This window comes from Schistocerca americana, chromosome 10 (genome assembly GCF_021461395.2).
Source record: "Schistocerca americana isolate TAMUIC-IGC-003095 chromosome 10, iqSchAmer2.1, whole genome shotgun sequence".
Lineage (NCBI taxonomy): Eukaryota > Metazoa > Arthropoda > Insecta > Orthoptera > Acrididae > Schistocerca > Schistocerca americana.
This window is the reverse complement of record NC_060128.1, coordinates 143,907,634-143,923,132: the sequence shown is the minus strand read 5'-3', so window position 1 is coordinate 143,923,132 and position 15,499 is coordinate 143,907,634. Positions and strand designations below refer to the sequence as shown.

Here is a 15,499-nt window from a genome sequence, read left to right as displayed (position 1 = left end):
CTTGGGCACGGATGTGTGTGATGTCCTTAGTTTAGATAAGTTTAAGTAGTTCTAAGTTCTAGGGGACTAATGACCTCAGATGTTAAGTCCCACAGTGCTCAGAGCCATTTGAACCATTTTTTGACCGACAGACACCGCCGATAGTTGAAGACGATCGTAAAGTGTAGTGGGCAGATATCTATCCAGACCATCACACAGGAATTCCAAACTGCATCAGGATCCACTGCAAGTACTATAAAGTTAGGCAGGAGGTGGGAAAACTTATATTTCATGGTCGAGCGGCTGCTCATGGACCACACATCATGCCAAACGACGCCTCGCTTGGTGTAAGAAGCGTAAACATTGGACGATTGAACAGTGGAAAACCGTTGTGTGTAGTGACGAATCACGGTACGCAATGTGGCGATCCGATGGCAGGGTGCGGGTATGGCGAATGAACGTTATCTTCCAGCGTGTGTACTGCCAACAGTAAAATTCGGAAGCGGTGGTGTTATGGTGTGGTCGTGTTTTCCATAGAGGGGGCTTGCACCCTTGTTGTTTTGCGTGGCATTATCACAGCACAGGCCTACATAGCTGCTTTAACCACCTTCTTGCTTCCCACTGTTGAAGAGAAATTCGGGGATTGCGATTGCATGTTTCAACACGATCCAGCATAATGCACGACCTATAGCGGACTGGCCTGCTTAGAGTCCTGACCTGAATCCTATAGAACACCTTTCCGATGTTTGGGAACGCCGACTTCGTGCCAGGCTTCACCGACCAACTTCGATACCTCTCCTCAATGCAGCACTCCCCTCCCAGCACCTGACTGGACGTACGCCTGCGAGAGTGGAAGTTGTCATCATCTAGGCTAAGGATGGGCCAACACCATATTGAATTCCAGCATTACCGATGGATTGCGCCACGAACTTGTAAGTCATTTCCAGCCAGGTGTCCGGATACTTTTGATCACATAGTGTAGGTGCGGTAAGATGAAATTTTCCTGAAAAATGTTCGTTGACACCCGGCGAATGGATCGTCACCGTGTGAGACACGGTACATTTGAGAATGCGTTGCGCAAAGCTTATCTCCCACTTGAAACCATGTCTGGTAGCAAAACAAAACAGTACAACTGAGTTTACAAACTTTCTGCACGCGAACGCCGATAAGAATGTCAACAGCCAAATTGTGATAGTTAGAACAAATCTCTGGTAAGTTGCCAGGGCCGATATCGCGTCACACTGGTTAAAGTGCGCGACAACACTGCTATCATTCAATTTACGATCGACACGCCCCGGCGGTCACACGATAACTGACGGATGACCGAAGCGGTTCGTTTGTCGCAATATTTGCTTGCTGAAATAAGCAGAATTAATTTCCTTATATCTGTCATATACTAATGCACACTGTAGTCATGGTTAGGATGACACGGCGCCAATAGATTACGTCCTCTCACTCACTCTCTCTCTCTCTCTCTCTCTCTCTCTCTCTCTCTCTCTCTCTCTCTTTGTCTCTCTCCCTCACGCACGCACACACACACACACACACACACACACACACACACACACACACACACGCACACACACAGAGCGAGATAGCTAATGCTAGGTATTCTAAATATTTCCGTAACGAATGAATACCAAACAAACTAAGACCAAAAAATAAGCGCATCACAAATTATCCGAACGAGATGGAAAGCTGTAGATGTTATATACAAGTACAGACAAACAAATGATTACAGTTTCAGAAAAAAAATGGATGATTTATTCAAGAGAAGAGCTCCGCACACTGAGTATGTTAATAAGGCTTTGGTCCAAATTTGGACCTTATGCGTCCAACTTGACTTTGATTGATACTGTTGTTGTATGTCGTCCTGAAGGACTTTTTTTACGGATATGTGTGCACATAATGTAAAGCAGGTTGTAATATTGCCATCTTTGTCTACACTGCTCCATGTGATGAAACTTCTTAGTGTGTGAGTGGTGCTTTACATTATGTGCGTACATATTCATAAAAAATTCATCATACAGTTTTCGCTGCTGCAAGATTATAAGCACTCTGCACTGGAACATAATGGCGCGAATATTTCATCGGCACCACCAAAAAATGGTTCAAATGGCTCTGAGCACTATGGGACTTAACATCTGTGGTCATCAGTCCCCTAGAACTTAGAACTACTTAAACCTAACTAACCTCAGGACATCACACACATCCATGCCCGAGGCAGGATTCGAACCTGCGACCGTAGCAGTCCCGTGGTTCCGAACTGAGCGCCTGAAGGCACCACCACACCAAGGAAATTTCGTCAGTTGGGGAAACAAAAGACGAAAGCTAATTGAAAATGTGAACTAGCCGTCTGAAGATGAACCTCTTGGTTCGAAACCGGTAACGACGCTATTTAAATAAATAAATAGCATTGTAAAAAGTGGCTGGTTACTGTTATCTTCTGTGTAAGAGTGAACCTAGATAAAAACATTTTTTACCGTATAGCCGATCTGTGTAAACCAACGTTGAACGCACCAATTCAAATCAAAATTCTCTGAATTTCAGTTAGGTATCTAGAAAGGTTCAAAGTTTTAGGGACGACCGGATGCGAGTTGGATATACATCTACATACATACTCCACTAGCCACCAAGCGGTGTGTGGCGGAGGGCACAATTCGCGCCAAAGTCATATTTCCCCCCGTCTGTTCCACTCGCGGATCGCGTGAGGGAAAAACGACTATCTGAGCGCCTCAGTACGGGCTCTAACCTCTCTTATCTTTGATTGGTGATCATTGCGCGATTTGAAAGTTGGTGGTAATAATATATGCTCTACATCCTCGGCGAAGATCGGATTTCGGAATTTAGTGAGCAGCCCCTTCCGTTTCGCGCGTCGTCTATCTGCAAGTGTGTCCCACTTCAAACTTTCTACGAAATTTGTAACGCTCTCGCGATGGCTAAATGTACCAGTCACGAATCTTGCCGCTCTTCTTTGGACCTTCTCAATCTCTGGAATCAGACCCAACTGGTAAGGGTCCCATACAGACGAGCTAGCGTATTGTAAGCCATTTCCTTTGTTCAAGGACTGCATCGCTTCAAGATTCTACCAATAAACCGCAATCTAGAGTTCCCCTTGCCCGTTACTTGTGTAATCTGATCATTCCATTTGAGATCATTTCGAATAGTCACATCCAGATACTTGAAGGATATTACCGCTTCCAAAGACTGGGCATTTATTTTGTACTCGTACATAAATGGGGATTTTCGCCTTGTTATACGCAGTAGGTTACTAATACTGAGAGATAACTGCCGGTCATTACACCACGCATTTATTTTCTGCAAATCCTCATTGATTTGTTCACAACTTTCGTGTGATACTACTTTCCTGTAGACTACAGTGTCATCGGCAAACAGTCTAAGGCCGCTGTCGATACCATCAACCAGATCGTTTATGTAAATCGTAAAAAGAAGTGGACCTATTACGCTGCCCTGGGGCACACCTGGAGTTACGCTTGTGTCTGTTGAAGTCACCCTCATTCAGGACAACATGCTGCTCTCTGTCTGTTAGAAAACTTTCTATCCAACCGCATATGTCATCGGGTAGACCGTAAGCGCTCGCTTTCTGGAGCAACCGACAGTGCGGAACTGAGTCGAAAGCCTTTCGAAAGTCGAGGAATATGGCATCAACCTGGGAGCCGGTATCTAGAGCCTGTTGTATATCATGCACAAAGACGGCCAGCTGTGTCTCGCTTGACCGCTGTTTCCTGAAACCGTGCTGGTTTTTGCAGATGAGCTTCTCAGAGTCTAGAAAGGTCATTATGTCTGAACACAAAATATGTTCCATTTTTCTACAACAAATAGATGTCAGTGGAATTGGCCGGTAATTATGTGCATCCGATTTTCTACCCTTTTTGTAGATTGCTATGACCTGGGCCTTTTTCCAATCCCGTGGAACTTTCCCCTGTTCCAATGATCTCTGGTAGATGATAGATAAGAATGGTGTTATATCTGTAGCATAGTCCACATTTAATCTTACGGGGATGCTGTCTGTGCCAGATAAGTTCCTGACGTCTAAGGATCTTAACTGTTTTACAATCCCAGATACACTAAACACTACGTCAGCCATCCTTGCGTTTGTTCGACATTTGAAAGGGGGACTGGTACTGCAGTCCTCTACGGTAAACGAGTTTTTGAAAGCTAGGTTTAGAATTTCGGCCTTCTCTTTATCATCATCTGTTACATTCACCCGTACTGTCAGGAAGAGAAGATATTGAATTATTTGTAGCGTTCATAGATTTTAAATTTTAGGGGTTATTTTCAGAATCTGCAGGTAAAATGTTGCTTTCAAATTCGTTAAAAGAATCTCTCACTGACCTTTTGACAGCTGCTTTCATTTCGCATAATTTCTGTTTGTCAGCGGGGAACGACTGTGCAATATTCTCTGCTTACTCAGCAATATCCCAATATGTTTGTTGCACGAAGGTGATCTTTCCCTCCCGTATATTTTTGCTAGGCACATACTTCTCTAGCACATGGTGGACAATAACTTTAAATTTCGACCGAAGATATTCAATATATATGTGTCCAGCGGTGAATGCTTGGAGCTTACTATGCAGAAATTCATTAATGACACTTTTGTATGCTTTGCCAAACAAGAAAACTCTACGCTGCTTCTTTGTTTATTTATTTTTTTTTCAACTTCCACTGACATAGAAGCTTCAGCGACATTGTTCGATAATACCTTCTTCTAGATTAATTTCTTCAAAAAGATCAGGTCTGCTTGTCGCCAAGATATCTAATATGTTCTCGAGTTGGTTTTCTAACCAATTGCTCAAGGTTGTACGTTGAGAGCGCTCCTAGAATAACTTCACACGAGTGTTTGCTTCTGCACCCTGTGATTTTCCCAGTCAATGGATGCCAGATTAAAGTCTCCACCTATAACTAATGGATAATCTGGATATTTAATTCCTATGTACTCAAGACTTTCCCTGAAACGTTCCGCAGGACGTTTGTCACAGGGGGTGGGGGGGGGGGGGGGGGGGAGGGAGGGAGGGAGGGAGCTAACCGTGTCACCGCCCAGGCCGGCAGGCTTTTTGGAGCGACAAAACCTTAAACTTTAATATGGTTCGCAAAGGATAAATTAAACAAGACAGTGAAAATTTTGCGTAAACGAAGTTTGAGATTAAGTTGGAAATACAAATCATTCATAAAACTTAATGTCCTACTGGAAATTATCTACGGTATTGTGAAACAGATGACAACTGAAGCACTGGACTTGAGTGTGCGTCTTTCAAAAGACAGTAGTAAAACATGCCAGTAGTGTAGCCAGCTCAGTTTGTACCACGCGCCTACACAATGCTAGAAAAGTACGTACGTCAGCTTGGAAGGGCCTGCAGAAGCGAAAAACTTTATAATAATAAACCGCTATCCCGGCTGTTGTCAGTTTTAGTGACATTCAAGTTGCTCAGTTTGCTTCACAAGGTGAGGTGCCTGAGTGCGTCCCGCTTGCCAACAGCGCTCGGCAGATCGGATGGTCACCATCCAAGTGCTAGCCCAGCCCGACAGCGCTTAACTTCGGTGATCTGACGGGAACCGGTGTTACCACTACGGCATGGCCGTCACTGCCCAGCATGCACCATAGTCTGAATCGAGACATTGTGATTAAGCGGCGTATATTCATGGCATCCTTCCCCCACCACTTCCTCTCCTTTGGATTTGCCATCAATGTTTACATTTGTCTTCTTCTCGCCACCCTCCTCTAAATTAAGTTTTTCTGCCTCGTCTGTGACTCTTTTTAAGGTTTCTTTCACTCGCTTCCCTTTCCCCACACTGAAACCATAATTAATAGATATTGATATTAACATAGTACGGAAAATATCTATCACACCTTATTTTAGAGCTGAAGGAACTAAACTGATTGCACGGACTCTTTCTCCAGTTTAGACGTATTTCGCACTTCGTTCCAGCAATTTCATTTACGATTTAACTGTTACATTTCGTAATAATAGGTGAAAGTTCTTTCAGAACTACTTGTTTTGAGCCATAAATAGTAGTCGTGACATGCCACAAAGCTCGCCTTCTCGATATCTAACCACAGGCGTTTTTCCGTTACGTACTACGGATACTAAATAGACACTGGCCAATTATGCACTTTTCTCTGTTTAATCAAAAAAAGCATCTACATGTAAGTGACTCGCGGTCCTATGACCTACCATTTCGTACAACAGAAGCTCCGTGCAGTAAGCCGCGCGTAATAACTGGCTGTGCTCAGCTGCGTAATCAGGTGCCAGAATGTACAGGGTGTTACAAAAAGGTACAGCCAAACTTTCAGGAAACATTCCTCACACCCAAATAAAGAAAAGATGTTATGTGGACATGCGTCCGGTAACGCTTAATTTCCATGTTAGGGCTCATTTTAGTTTCGTCAGTATGTACTGTACTTCCTCGAGTCACCGACAGTTGGCCCAATTGAAGGAAGGTAATGTTGACTACGGTGCTTGTGTTGACATGCGAATCATTGCTCTACAGTACTAACATCAAGCACATCAGTACGTAGTATCAACAGGTTAGTGTTCATCACGAACGTGGTTCTGCAGTCAGTGCAATGTTTACAAATGCGGAGTTGGCAGATGCACATTTGATGTATGGATTAGCACGGGGCAATAGCCGTGACGCGGTACATTTGTATCGAGACAGATTTCCAGAACGGAGGTGTCCCGACAGGAAGACGTTCGAAGCAATTGATAGGCGTCTTAGGGAGCACGGAACATTCCAGCCTATGACTCGCGATTGGAGAAGACCTAGAACGACGAGGACACCTGCAATGGACGAGGCAATTCTTCGTGCAGTTGACGATAACCCTAATGTCAGCGTCAGATAAATTGCTGCTGTACAAGGCAACGTTGACCACGTCACTGTATGGAGAGTGCTACGGGAGAACCAGTTGTTTCTGTACCATGTACAGCGTGTGCAGGCACTATCAGCAGCTGATTGGCCTACACGGGTACACTTCTGCGAATGTGTCAATCCTCATTTCAGTGCAAATGTTCTCTTTACGGATGAGGCTTCATTCCAACGTGATCAAATTGTAAATTTTCACAATCAACATGTGTGGGCTGACGAGAATCCGCACGCAATTGTGCAATCACGTCATCGACATAGATTTTCTGTGAACGTTTGCGCAGGCATTGTTGGTGATGTCTTGATTGGGCCCCATGTTCTTCCACCTACGCTTGATGGAGCACGTTATCATGATTTCATACGGGATACTCTACCTGTGCTGCTAGAACATGTGCCTTTACAAGTACGACACAACATGTGGTTCATGCACGATGGAGCTCCTGCACATTTCAGTCGAAGTGTTCGTACGCTTCTCAACAACAGATTCGGTGACCGATGGATTGGTAGAGGCGGACCAATTCCATGGCCTCCACGCTCTCCTGACCTCAACCCTCTTGACTTTCATTTATGGGGGCATTTGAAAGCTCTTGTCTACGCAGCCCCGGTACCAAATATAGAGACTCATCGTGCTCGTATTGTGGACGGCTGTGATACAATACGCCATTCTCCAGGGCTGCATCAGCGCATCAGGGATTCCATGCGACGGAGTGTGGATGCATGTATCCTCGCTAACGGAGGACATTTTGAACGTTTCCTGTAACAAAATGTTTGAAGTCACGCAGGTACGTTCTGTTGCTGTGTGTTTCCATTCCACGATCAATGTGATTTGAAGAGAAGTAATAAAATGAGCTCTAACATGGTAAGTAAGCGTTTCCGGACACATGTCTACATAACATATTTTATTTCTTTGTGTGTGAGGAATGATTCCTGAAAGTTTAACACTCTGTATATGAAGGTAGTATCAGTTCCCGAAAGAACAGATACCATTGATGACCTTGCAGCTTCTTTAGAAAGAAATAATAATTAAATCGGGAACAGTTACTACCTTCATATATAGTTAAAAAAAGGCTACCCAGCCATTGGCCTTCTTGTGCGAACGCACACGCTATGCCCCAACTCATACGGCACTTGGTAGATTAATCTGCCACGAGCAATGAGTGTGATGGGCGAACATCTATTAGGAGCACTACAAATGTAGCGGTGTGGACATGTTGGGAGTGTCTGTCTCCCGGAGAGCGTGCAAGGGATAAGTCCCTGCAGGCGCACTATCCTCTGTGCCCTCGTTGGCTCAGGTGGACAGAGCGACAGCCATGTAAGCAGGAGATCCCGGGTTCGAGAGAAACATCTGGAAAACACTGATAAGAGAAGGGACAGGATGATAGGACATGGGCGGCCGTGGTGGCCGAGCGGTTCTAGTTGCTTCAGTCTGGAACCGCACGACTGCTACGGTCGCACGTTCGAATCCTGCCTCGGGCACGGATGTGTGTGTGTGGTGTCCATAGGTTAGTTAGGTTTAAGCTGTTCTGAGTTCTAGGGGACTGATGACCTCAGCTGTTAAGTCCCATACAGCTCAGTGCCATTTGAACCATTTCTAATTCTAATCCTTGTCGTACTGTGTTTCTTAAGTCCGTAACACCTAATGAGTAAGTTATGACAGAATTTTAAATTTTTAAATTGGTTCAATAACTATATGAAAAGTTGCTACCTAGGTCTGAAGACGATCATCACCTACTGAAACAAATTATCTGATTATAAGTAAACATTGTGCTTCTAAATGGGAATTATAATAAAGCAAATATTTTCCTGGAACGATGAAAACTTTTTCGTGATTATGTCACAACTTGTAAAATCATATGAAATACTGAAAATCAAATTGCCCCTGGAAGCCGCCAAACAGGCACCCTGCCGAGTGTCATGAACCGAATTTTCAAAACATAGTTAGTACATTGGCTTCGTTTTATGGACTACAATAACTAATTTCGAAATATTCTCTGTTGTGGTATACAGGATGGTCCATTGATCGTGACCGGGCCAAATATCTCACGAAATAAGCGTCAAACGAACAAACTGCAAAAACGAAACTTGTCTAGCTTGAAGGGGGAAACCAGATGGCTCTATGGTTGGCCCGCTAGATGGCGCAGCCATAGGTCAAAGAGATATCAACTGCGTTTTTTTAAAAATAAGAACACCCATTTTTTATTACATATTCGTGTAGTACGTGAAGAAATATGAATGTTTTAGTTGGACCACTTTTTTCACTTTGTGATAGATGGCGCTGTAATAGTCACAAACGTATAAGTACGTGGTAGCACGTAACATTCCGCCAGTGTGAACGGTATTTGCTTCGTGATACATTACCCGTGTTAAAATGGGCCGTTTATCAGTTGCGGAAATGGTCGACGTCGTGTTGATGAATGGCTATTGTGATCAAAATGCCCAACGGGCGTGTGCTATGCATACTGCTCGGTATCCTGGACGACATCATCCAAGTGTCCGGACCGTTCGTCGGATAGTTACGTTACTTAAGGAAACAGGAAGTGTTCAGCTACATGCGAAACGGCAAGCACGACCTGCAACAAATGATGATGCCCAAGTAGGTGCTTTAGCTGCTGTCGCGGCTAATCCGCACATCAGTAGCAGACAAATTGCGCAAGAATCTGGAATATCAAAAACGTCGGTGCTGAGAATGCTACATCAACATCGATTGCACCCGTACCATATTTCTATGCACCAGGAATTGCATGGCGACGACTTTGAACGTCGTGTACAGTTCTGCCACTAGGCACAAGAGAAATTACGGGGCGATGACAGATTTTTTGCACGCGTTCTATTTAGCGACGAAGCGTCATTCGCCAACAGCGGTAACGTAAACCTGCATAATATGCACTATTGGGCAACGGAAATTCCACGATGGCTGCTACAAGTGGAACATCAGCGACCTTGGCGGGTTAATGTGTGGTGCGGCATTATGGGTGGAAGGATAATTGGCCCCCATTTTATCGATGGCAATCTAAATGGTGCAATGTATGCTGATTTCCTACGTAATGTTCTACCGATCTTACTACAAGTAGTTTCACTGCATGACAGAATGGCGATGTACTTCCAACATGATCGATGTCCGGCACATAGCTCGCGTGCGGTATTGGATAGCATACTTCATGACAGGTGGATTGGTCGTCGAAGCCCGCACGTTCACCGGATCTGATGTCCGCGGATTTCTTTCTGTGGGGAAAGTTGAAGGATATTTGCTATCGTGATCCACCGATAACGCCTGACAACATGCGTCAGCGCATTGTCAATGCATGTGCGAACGTTACGGAAGGCGAACTACTCGCTGTTGAGAGGAATGTCTTTACACGATTGCCAAATGCTTTGAGGTTGACGGACATCATTTTGAGCATTTATTGCATTAATGTGGAATTTAAAAGTAATCAAGCTGTAACAGCATGCGTTCTCAGAAATGATAAGTTCACAAAGGTACATCTATCAAATCGGAACAACCGAAATAAAATGTTCAAACGTACCTACGTTCTGTATTTTAATTTAAAAAACCTATATGTTACCAACTGTTGGTCTAAAATTGTGAGCCATATGTTTGTGACTATCACAGCACCATCTATCACAAAGCGAAAAAAGTGGTCCAACTAGCGGTTTCCCCCTTCAAGCTAGACAAGTTTCGTTCTTTGTAGTTGTTTCGTTTGACGCTTATTTCGTGAGATATTTGGCCCGGTCACTATCAATGGACCACCCTTACAGCAAAATGATCATTCAGTAACTGACATGCAAAATAACAATAACAATATTTAATTACACAGTACAATATAGCGAGCCAACCACACCCGCCTATTCTGGTGGTCAGGAGCTGCTCGGTACTGCTACATTGACTTGCTGATATTTTCATAGTGGTGGCCAACAGTTTGACAGCACTTTCGCATGATGGAAAGGCTGATCATTCACGAATGTGACCTCAGGTTTCCATTGCGAAAAAAAGACTTCTGTTGCAGCTGAGACACAGTAAAAGTTAATGTACACAATTGTAGCCAGAGGGTCTGAAAGGGTTAAATAACGGAATCCTACGAAAGCCTCGAGTTCGTACTGCAGTGTTGTATAGGTAAGAAAAGTAGCCTTTCAGAATTGTCAGACGAGTGGTGGTGTTTCCCAAAGTTCAATAATTATTATTTATTACGGTATTACAGTGTCTGTGTTGTTCCAAAATCGATGCAGTATTCCTTCAGATATGCATACACGGCCGAAGGAGCAGCCACTGCGGCTACTGCAGCCATTATGAAATGTATTCGCAGCTGTGAATATGGACGACCATCAGTTGTGTAATGGAATGACGACAGTGACAATTTATGCCAAACCGGGACTCGAACCTGGATTTTCTTCTTATTGCGAACGGTCGTCTTACCACTTTTTTTAAGCACGACCGAACACCAGACCCAAACATCCGTATGTTTCCAACCATTATACAGCTGATGGTTGCCCATGTTCGTAACTCCGAATACTTTTCATGTATTATTAATTTGTTCATAGGCCTTTTTCTGTTCCTTATTTGTTCCGTATTCCTGGATTTCCGGAAGGCTTTTGACACTGTACCACACAAGCGGCTCGTAGTAAAATTGCGTGCTTATGGAATATCGTCTCAGTTATGTGACTGGATTTGCGATTTCCTGTCAGAGATGTCACAGTTCGTAGTAATTGACGGAAAGTCACGGAATAAAACAGAAGTGATTTCTGGCGTTCCCCACGGTAGTGTTACAGGCCCTTTGCTGTTCCTTATCAATATAAACGATTTGGGAGACAATCTGAGCAGCCGTCTTAGGTTGTTTGCAGATGACGCTTTCGTTTATCGACTAATAAAGTCACCAGAAGATCAAAACAAACTGCAAAACGAATTAGAAAAAATATCTGAATGGTGCAAAAAGTGGCAGTTGATCCTAAATAACGAAAAGTGAGAAGTCATCCACATGAGTGCTTAAAAGGAACTCGTTAAACTTTGGTTACACGATAAATCTGTCTAATCTAAAAGCCGTAAATTCAACTAAATACCTAGGTATTACAATTACGAACAACTTAAATTGGAAAGAACACATCGAAAATGTTGTGGGGAAGGCTAACCAAAGGCTGCGTTTTATTGGCAGGACACTCAGAAAATGTAACAGACCTACCAAGGAGACTGCCTACACTACGCTTGTCCGTCCTCTTTTAGAATACTGCTGCGCGGTGTGGGATCCTTACCAGGTAGGACTGACGGAGTACATCAGAAAGGTTCAAAGAAAGGCAGCACGTTTTGTATTATCGCGAAATATGGGAAAGGGTTTCACAGAAATGATACAGGATTTGGGCTGGAAATCATTAGAAGAAAGGCGTTTTTCGTAGCAACGGAATCTTCTCATGAAATTCCAATCACCAACTTTCTCCTCCGAATGCGAAAATATGTTGTTGACACCGACCTGCATAGGGTGGAACGATCACCAAGATGAAATAAGGGAAATCAGAGCTCGTACGGAAAGATATAGGTGTTCATTCTTTCCGCGCGCTATGCGAGATTGGAATAACAGAGAATTGTGAAGGTGGCTCGATGAATCCTCTACCAGGCACTTAAATGTGATTTGCAGAGTATCCATGTAGATGTAGATGTAGATGTAGATGTCTTTTGACTGGAAACATCGGATGTTCGCCGAGCGGAATATTCGTGATTACCTGAGGTATTTATGTTCGGAGCAATGGCAGAATAGCCAGTCTGACAATCTAACAGCAAGAAGCCGGTTAATATACTGGCTGATTCCGTGACAAAACTTTCAGGATTTGTGGAGAAGAATAAATGTATCAATTTGAGGTAAGTAAACCTGGTCCAGAAGTGGCCGAGTCGAAAACTGTTGTGGCGTAACAAGACAGCTACGCCACACTGAAGTAGCCGAAAGGCACGCGTAATCTCACGTAAGCTAGATAAAGGTCTGAAACAGGATACGTAATGAATGGTAGCAAGAAAAGTACGTAGCTGCTTTAATACTTAACTTTTAATCCGTCATTGGTTTACAACGTTCTTGATGAAACATTTCATACGATAATTATCAAACTATGTAAGGCTAATGGCGCCTTGCTAGGTCGTAGCCATGGACTTAGCTGAAGGCTATTCTAACTGTCTCTCGGCAAATGAGAGAAAGGCTTCGTCAGTGTAGTCGCTAGCAAAGTCGTCGTATAACTGGGGCGAGTGCTAGTCCGTATCTCGAGACCTGCCTTGTGGTGGCGCTCGGTCTGCGATCACACAGTGGCGACACGCGGGTCCGACATGTACTAATGGACCGCGGCCGATTTAAAGCTACCACCTAGCAAGTGTGGTGTCTGGCGGTGACACCACAAAAACCATAAGGGAAAATCATTCTGATACCTCTGACCAAAATAAGAAAAACAATCTAGTAAGTATGGCCAATAAAATGAGTATGTTAAGAGCTATGAGCACTTGTCCATCTTCAACACTGTGAAAGGCATCTCTTCTACTGAAGAAGCGCCCACGACTTCTAGGGGGTGCACTTTAGAGCTCACATTTACTGGACATTTTTTTCTTGTTTTGCTCCGTACTACGGTCTACAGAAACATGGACCGCAAAGAGCATGCAGCAGAAGAGACGCATTTCGAAGTAACGAAGATGAACAAGTGCTCTTCAGTCGCAAGGTATGCGTTTTAGAACCCGTGTTTACTGCACTTCTTTTTCTTGTTTTGATCTATACTATCACGTCTGAAAATTGCCTGCCCTACAATGTTAGCAACAACAGTACAGGTACACGCATTGTACTGTCAGAGGTAACAGAACGATTTTCGCTTTTAACTTTCGACCCGGTCGTTTCCGGGTAATTTCCAAGAATGATTGCCTATCGAAGTCGCTGTGTCCAAACGATACATATCGAACGTGCGATCGTAAATAGCTCTGGTGGCGGGCGTTGTCATCACTTACTTGTGACCGTCATTTTTATATGTTTTCCGTCGTTCCCTTAGTTGCTCTACATTACATACCTCCGCGAATTATTTGTGAGTTTCTAGGGAATCCCAGACGATTTACGTAGTTAGTGAGTGGGATGTCTGGTGTTCTTGACGTTTCTACGGCTGATTCTCTCACATGGAAAAATGTAATTCCATGTTTATCCAGCATAGAAAATTGTTAGACATTTTGTCAAAATATGGAGTACCACCAGACGAGGAAAGAAGGGACTGTGTAGTCTGTGGTGGTGCGAAGTGTGTGAAAACCTCGTTTCAATGCTGAAATACCGTTTACGATTTCATTGCGGACAGTGCGGAAAATGAACGAGTATCAGGAAGAATACATGGTTCGGCTCTTCCAAATTATCCATCCAGAAACCATAATGGACTTTCGCATGATGACAACACCGATGACGAATAAGGTAAGTTGTCTCCTTCGCAATTACAAGTATTTTTGTGACGCTTTTGTTTGTCGTTGCTGTAGCGACCACCGTAAACAGACTCACAACGCCCGCCACCGGAGTCGCATGATCGATTTACGATCACACGTTCGACATGTATAGTTTGGTTCAAATGGCTCTGAGCACTATGGGACGTAACTTCTGAGGTCATCAGTCCCCTAGAACTTGGAACTACTTAAACCTAACTAACCTAAGGACATCACACACACCCATGCCCAAGGCAGGATTCGAACCTGCGACCGTAGCGGTCGCACGGTTCCATACTGTAGCGCCTAGAACCGCTCGGCCACCGGGCCGGCTATCGTTTGGACACCGCGACTTCGATAGGCAATCATTCTCGGAAATTACCCGTTTCCGGACCAGGGTCCCTCCTTACAACTGATACATTTACCCTTCTCTATCATACCTGACAGTTTGTGACATTATCACGGAGTCAACCAGTAGATCACAGAGTTCAGCTGCACGCAACCACATGTTTTTCACTTCGCAACGGGACCCACCTGGCGGGAAGTTGTCAGGCCTGGAGATGGCGACGAGCAGCAGGTAGAGCAACAGGCCCACGGCCAGGGCTGCCAACAGAACGCCGACGAGAGCCATGGCGAGCGTCCACTTGCGAAGTGTGAGCGGCTCTGAGTGCCTTGGCCGCGCGCGGAGCTCTTTAGGGGATTCCCCCACCACCACGCGCTGGCCCCACCAGGTCGCCTGCGTTCTCTGACCTACGGTTCTCGATAACGAGAGACCTGCCGCTAGATAGCGGCGTCGTCTGCTACGGTCGCAAGCATTTTAAGGCCCTCGTACATGACTAGACAGATTGTCAAACATTTGACTGTGCATGGTGCTGTTTGACATGTTTGTCAAGCATAGATTTTGATTGACAGAATGTTTGACAACATGGCGGGCGTTGTTTGTGTAGATGTTTCGTCATATATGTATACAGAGTGGTCCATTGATACTGACCGCGCCAAATATCTCACGAAATAAGCATCAAACCAAAAAACCACAAAGAACCTCACTTGTCTAGCTTCAAGGGGGAAACCATATGGCGCTCTGGTTGGCCCGCTAAATGGCGCTGCCATAGGTCCAACGGATGTCAACTGCGTTTGTTTTAATAGGAACCCCCATTTTTTATTACATATTCGTGTAGTTCGTAAAGAAATATTAATGTTTAAGTTGGACCACTTTTTTCGCTTTGTGAT

At 44.3% G+C, this 15,499-nt stretch overlaps 1 protein-coding gene across 1 annotated transcript in view; it reads right to left on the bottom strand.

Moving 5' to 3' along the window:
* LOC124552409 (probable cytochrome P450 304a1) overlaps positions 1-14,951 on the bottom strand; it is a 98,078-nt gene extending 83,127 nt beyond the window's left edge. Inside the window, exon 1 of the mRNA XM_047126673.1 lies at positions 14,804-14,951. Coding sequence (XP_046982629.1) covers positions 14,804-14,900 — 97 coding nt within the window. The 5' untranslated portion in view covers positions 14,901-14,951. The remainder of the gene's footprint in view (positions 1-14,803) is intronic.
* Between the last annotated feature and the right edge of the window lie 548 nt (positions 14,952-15,499).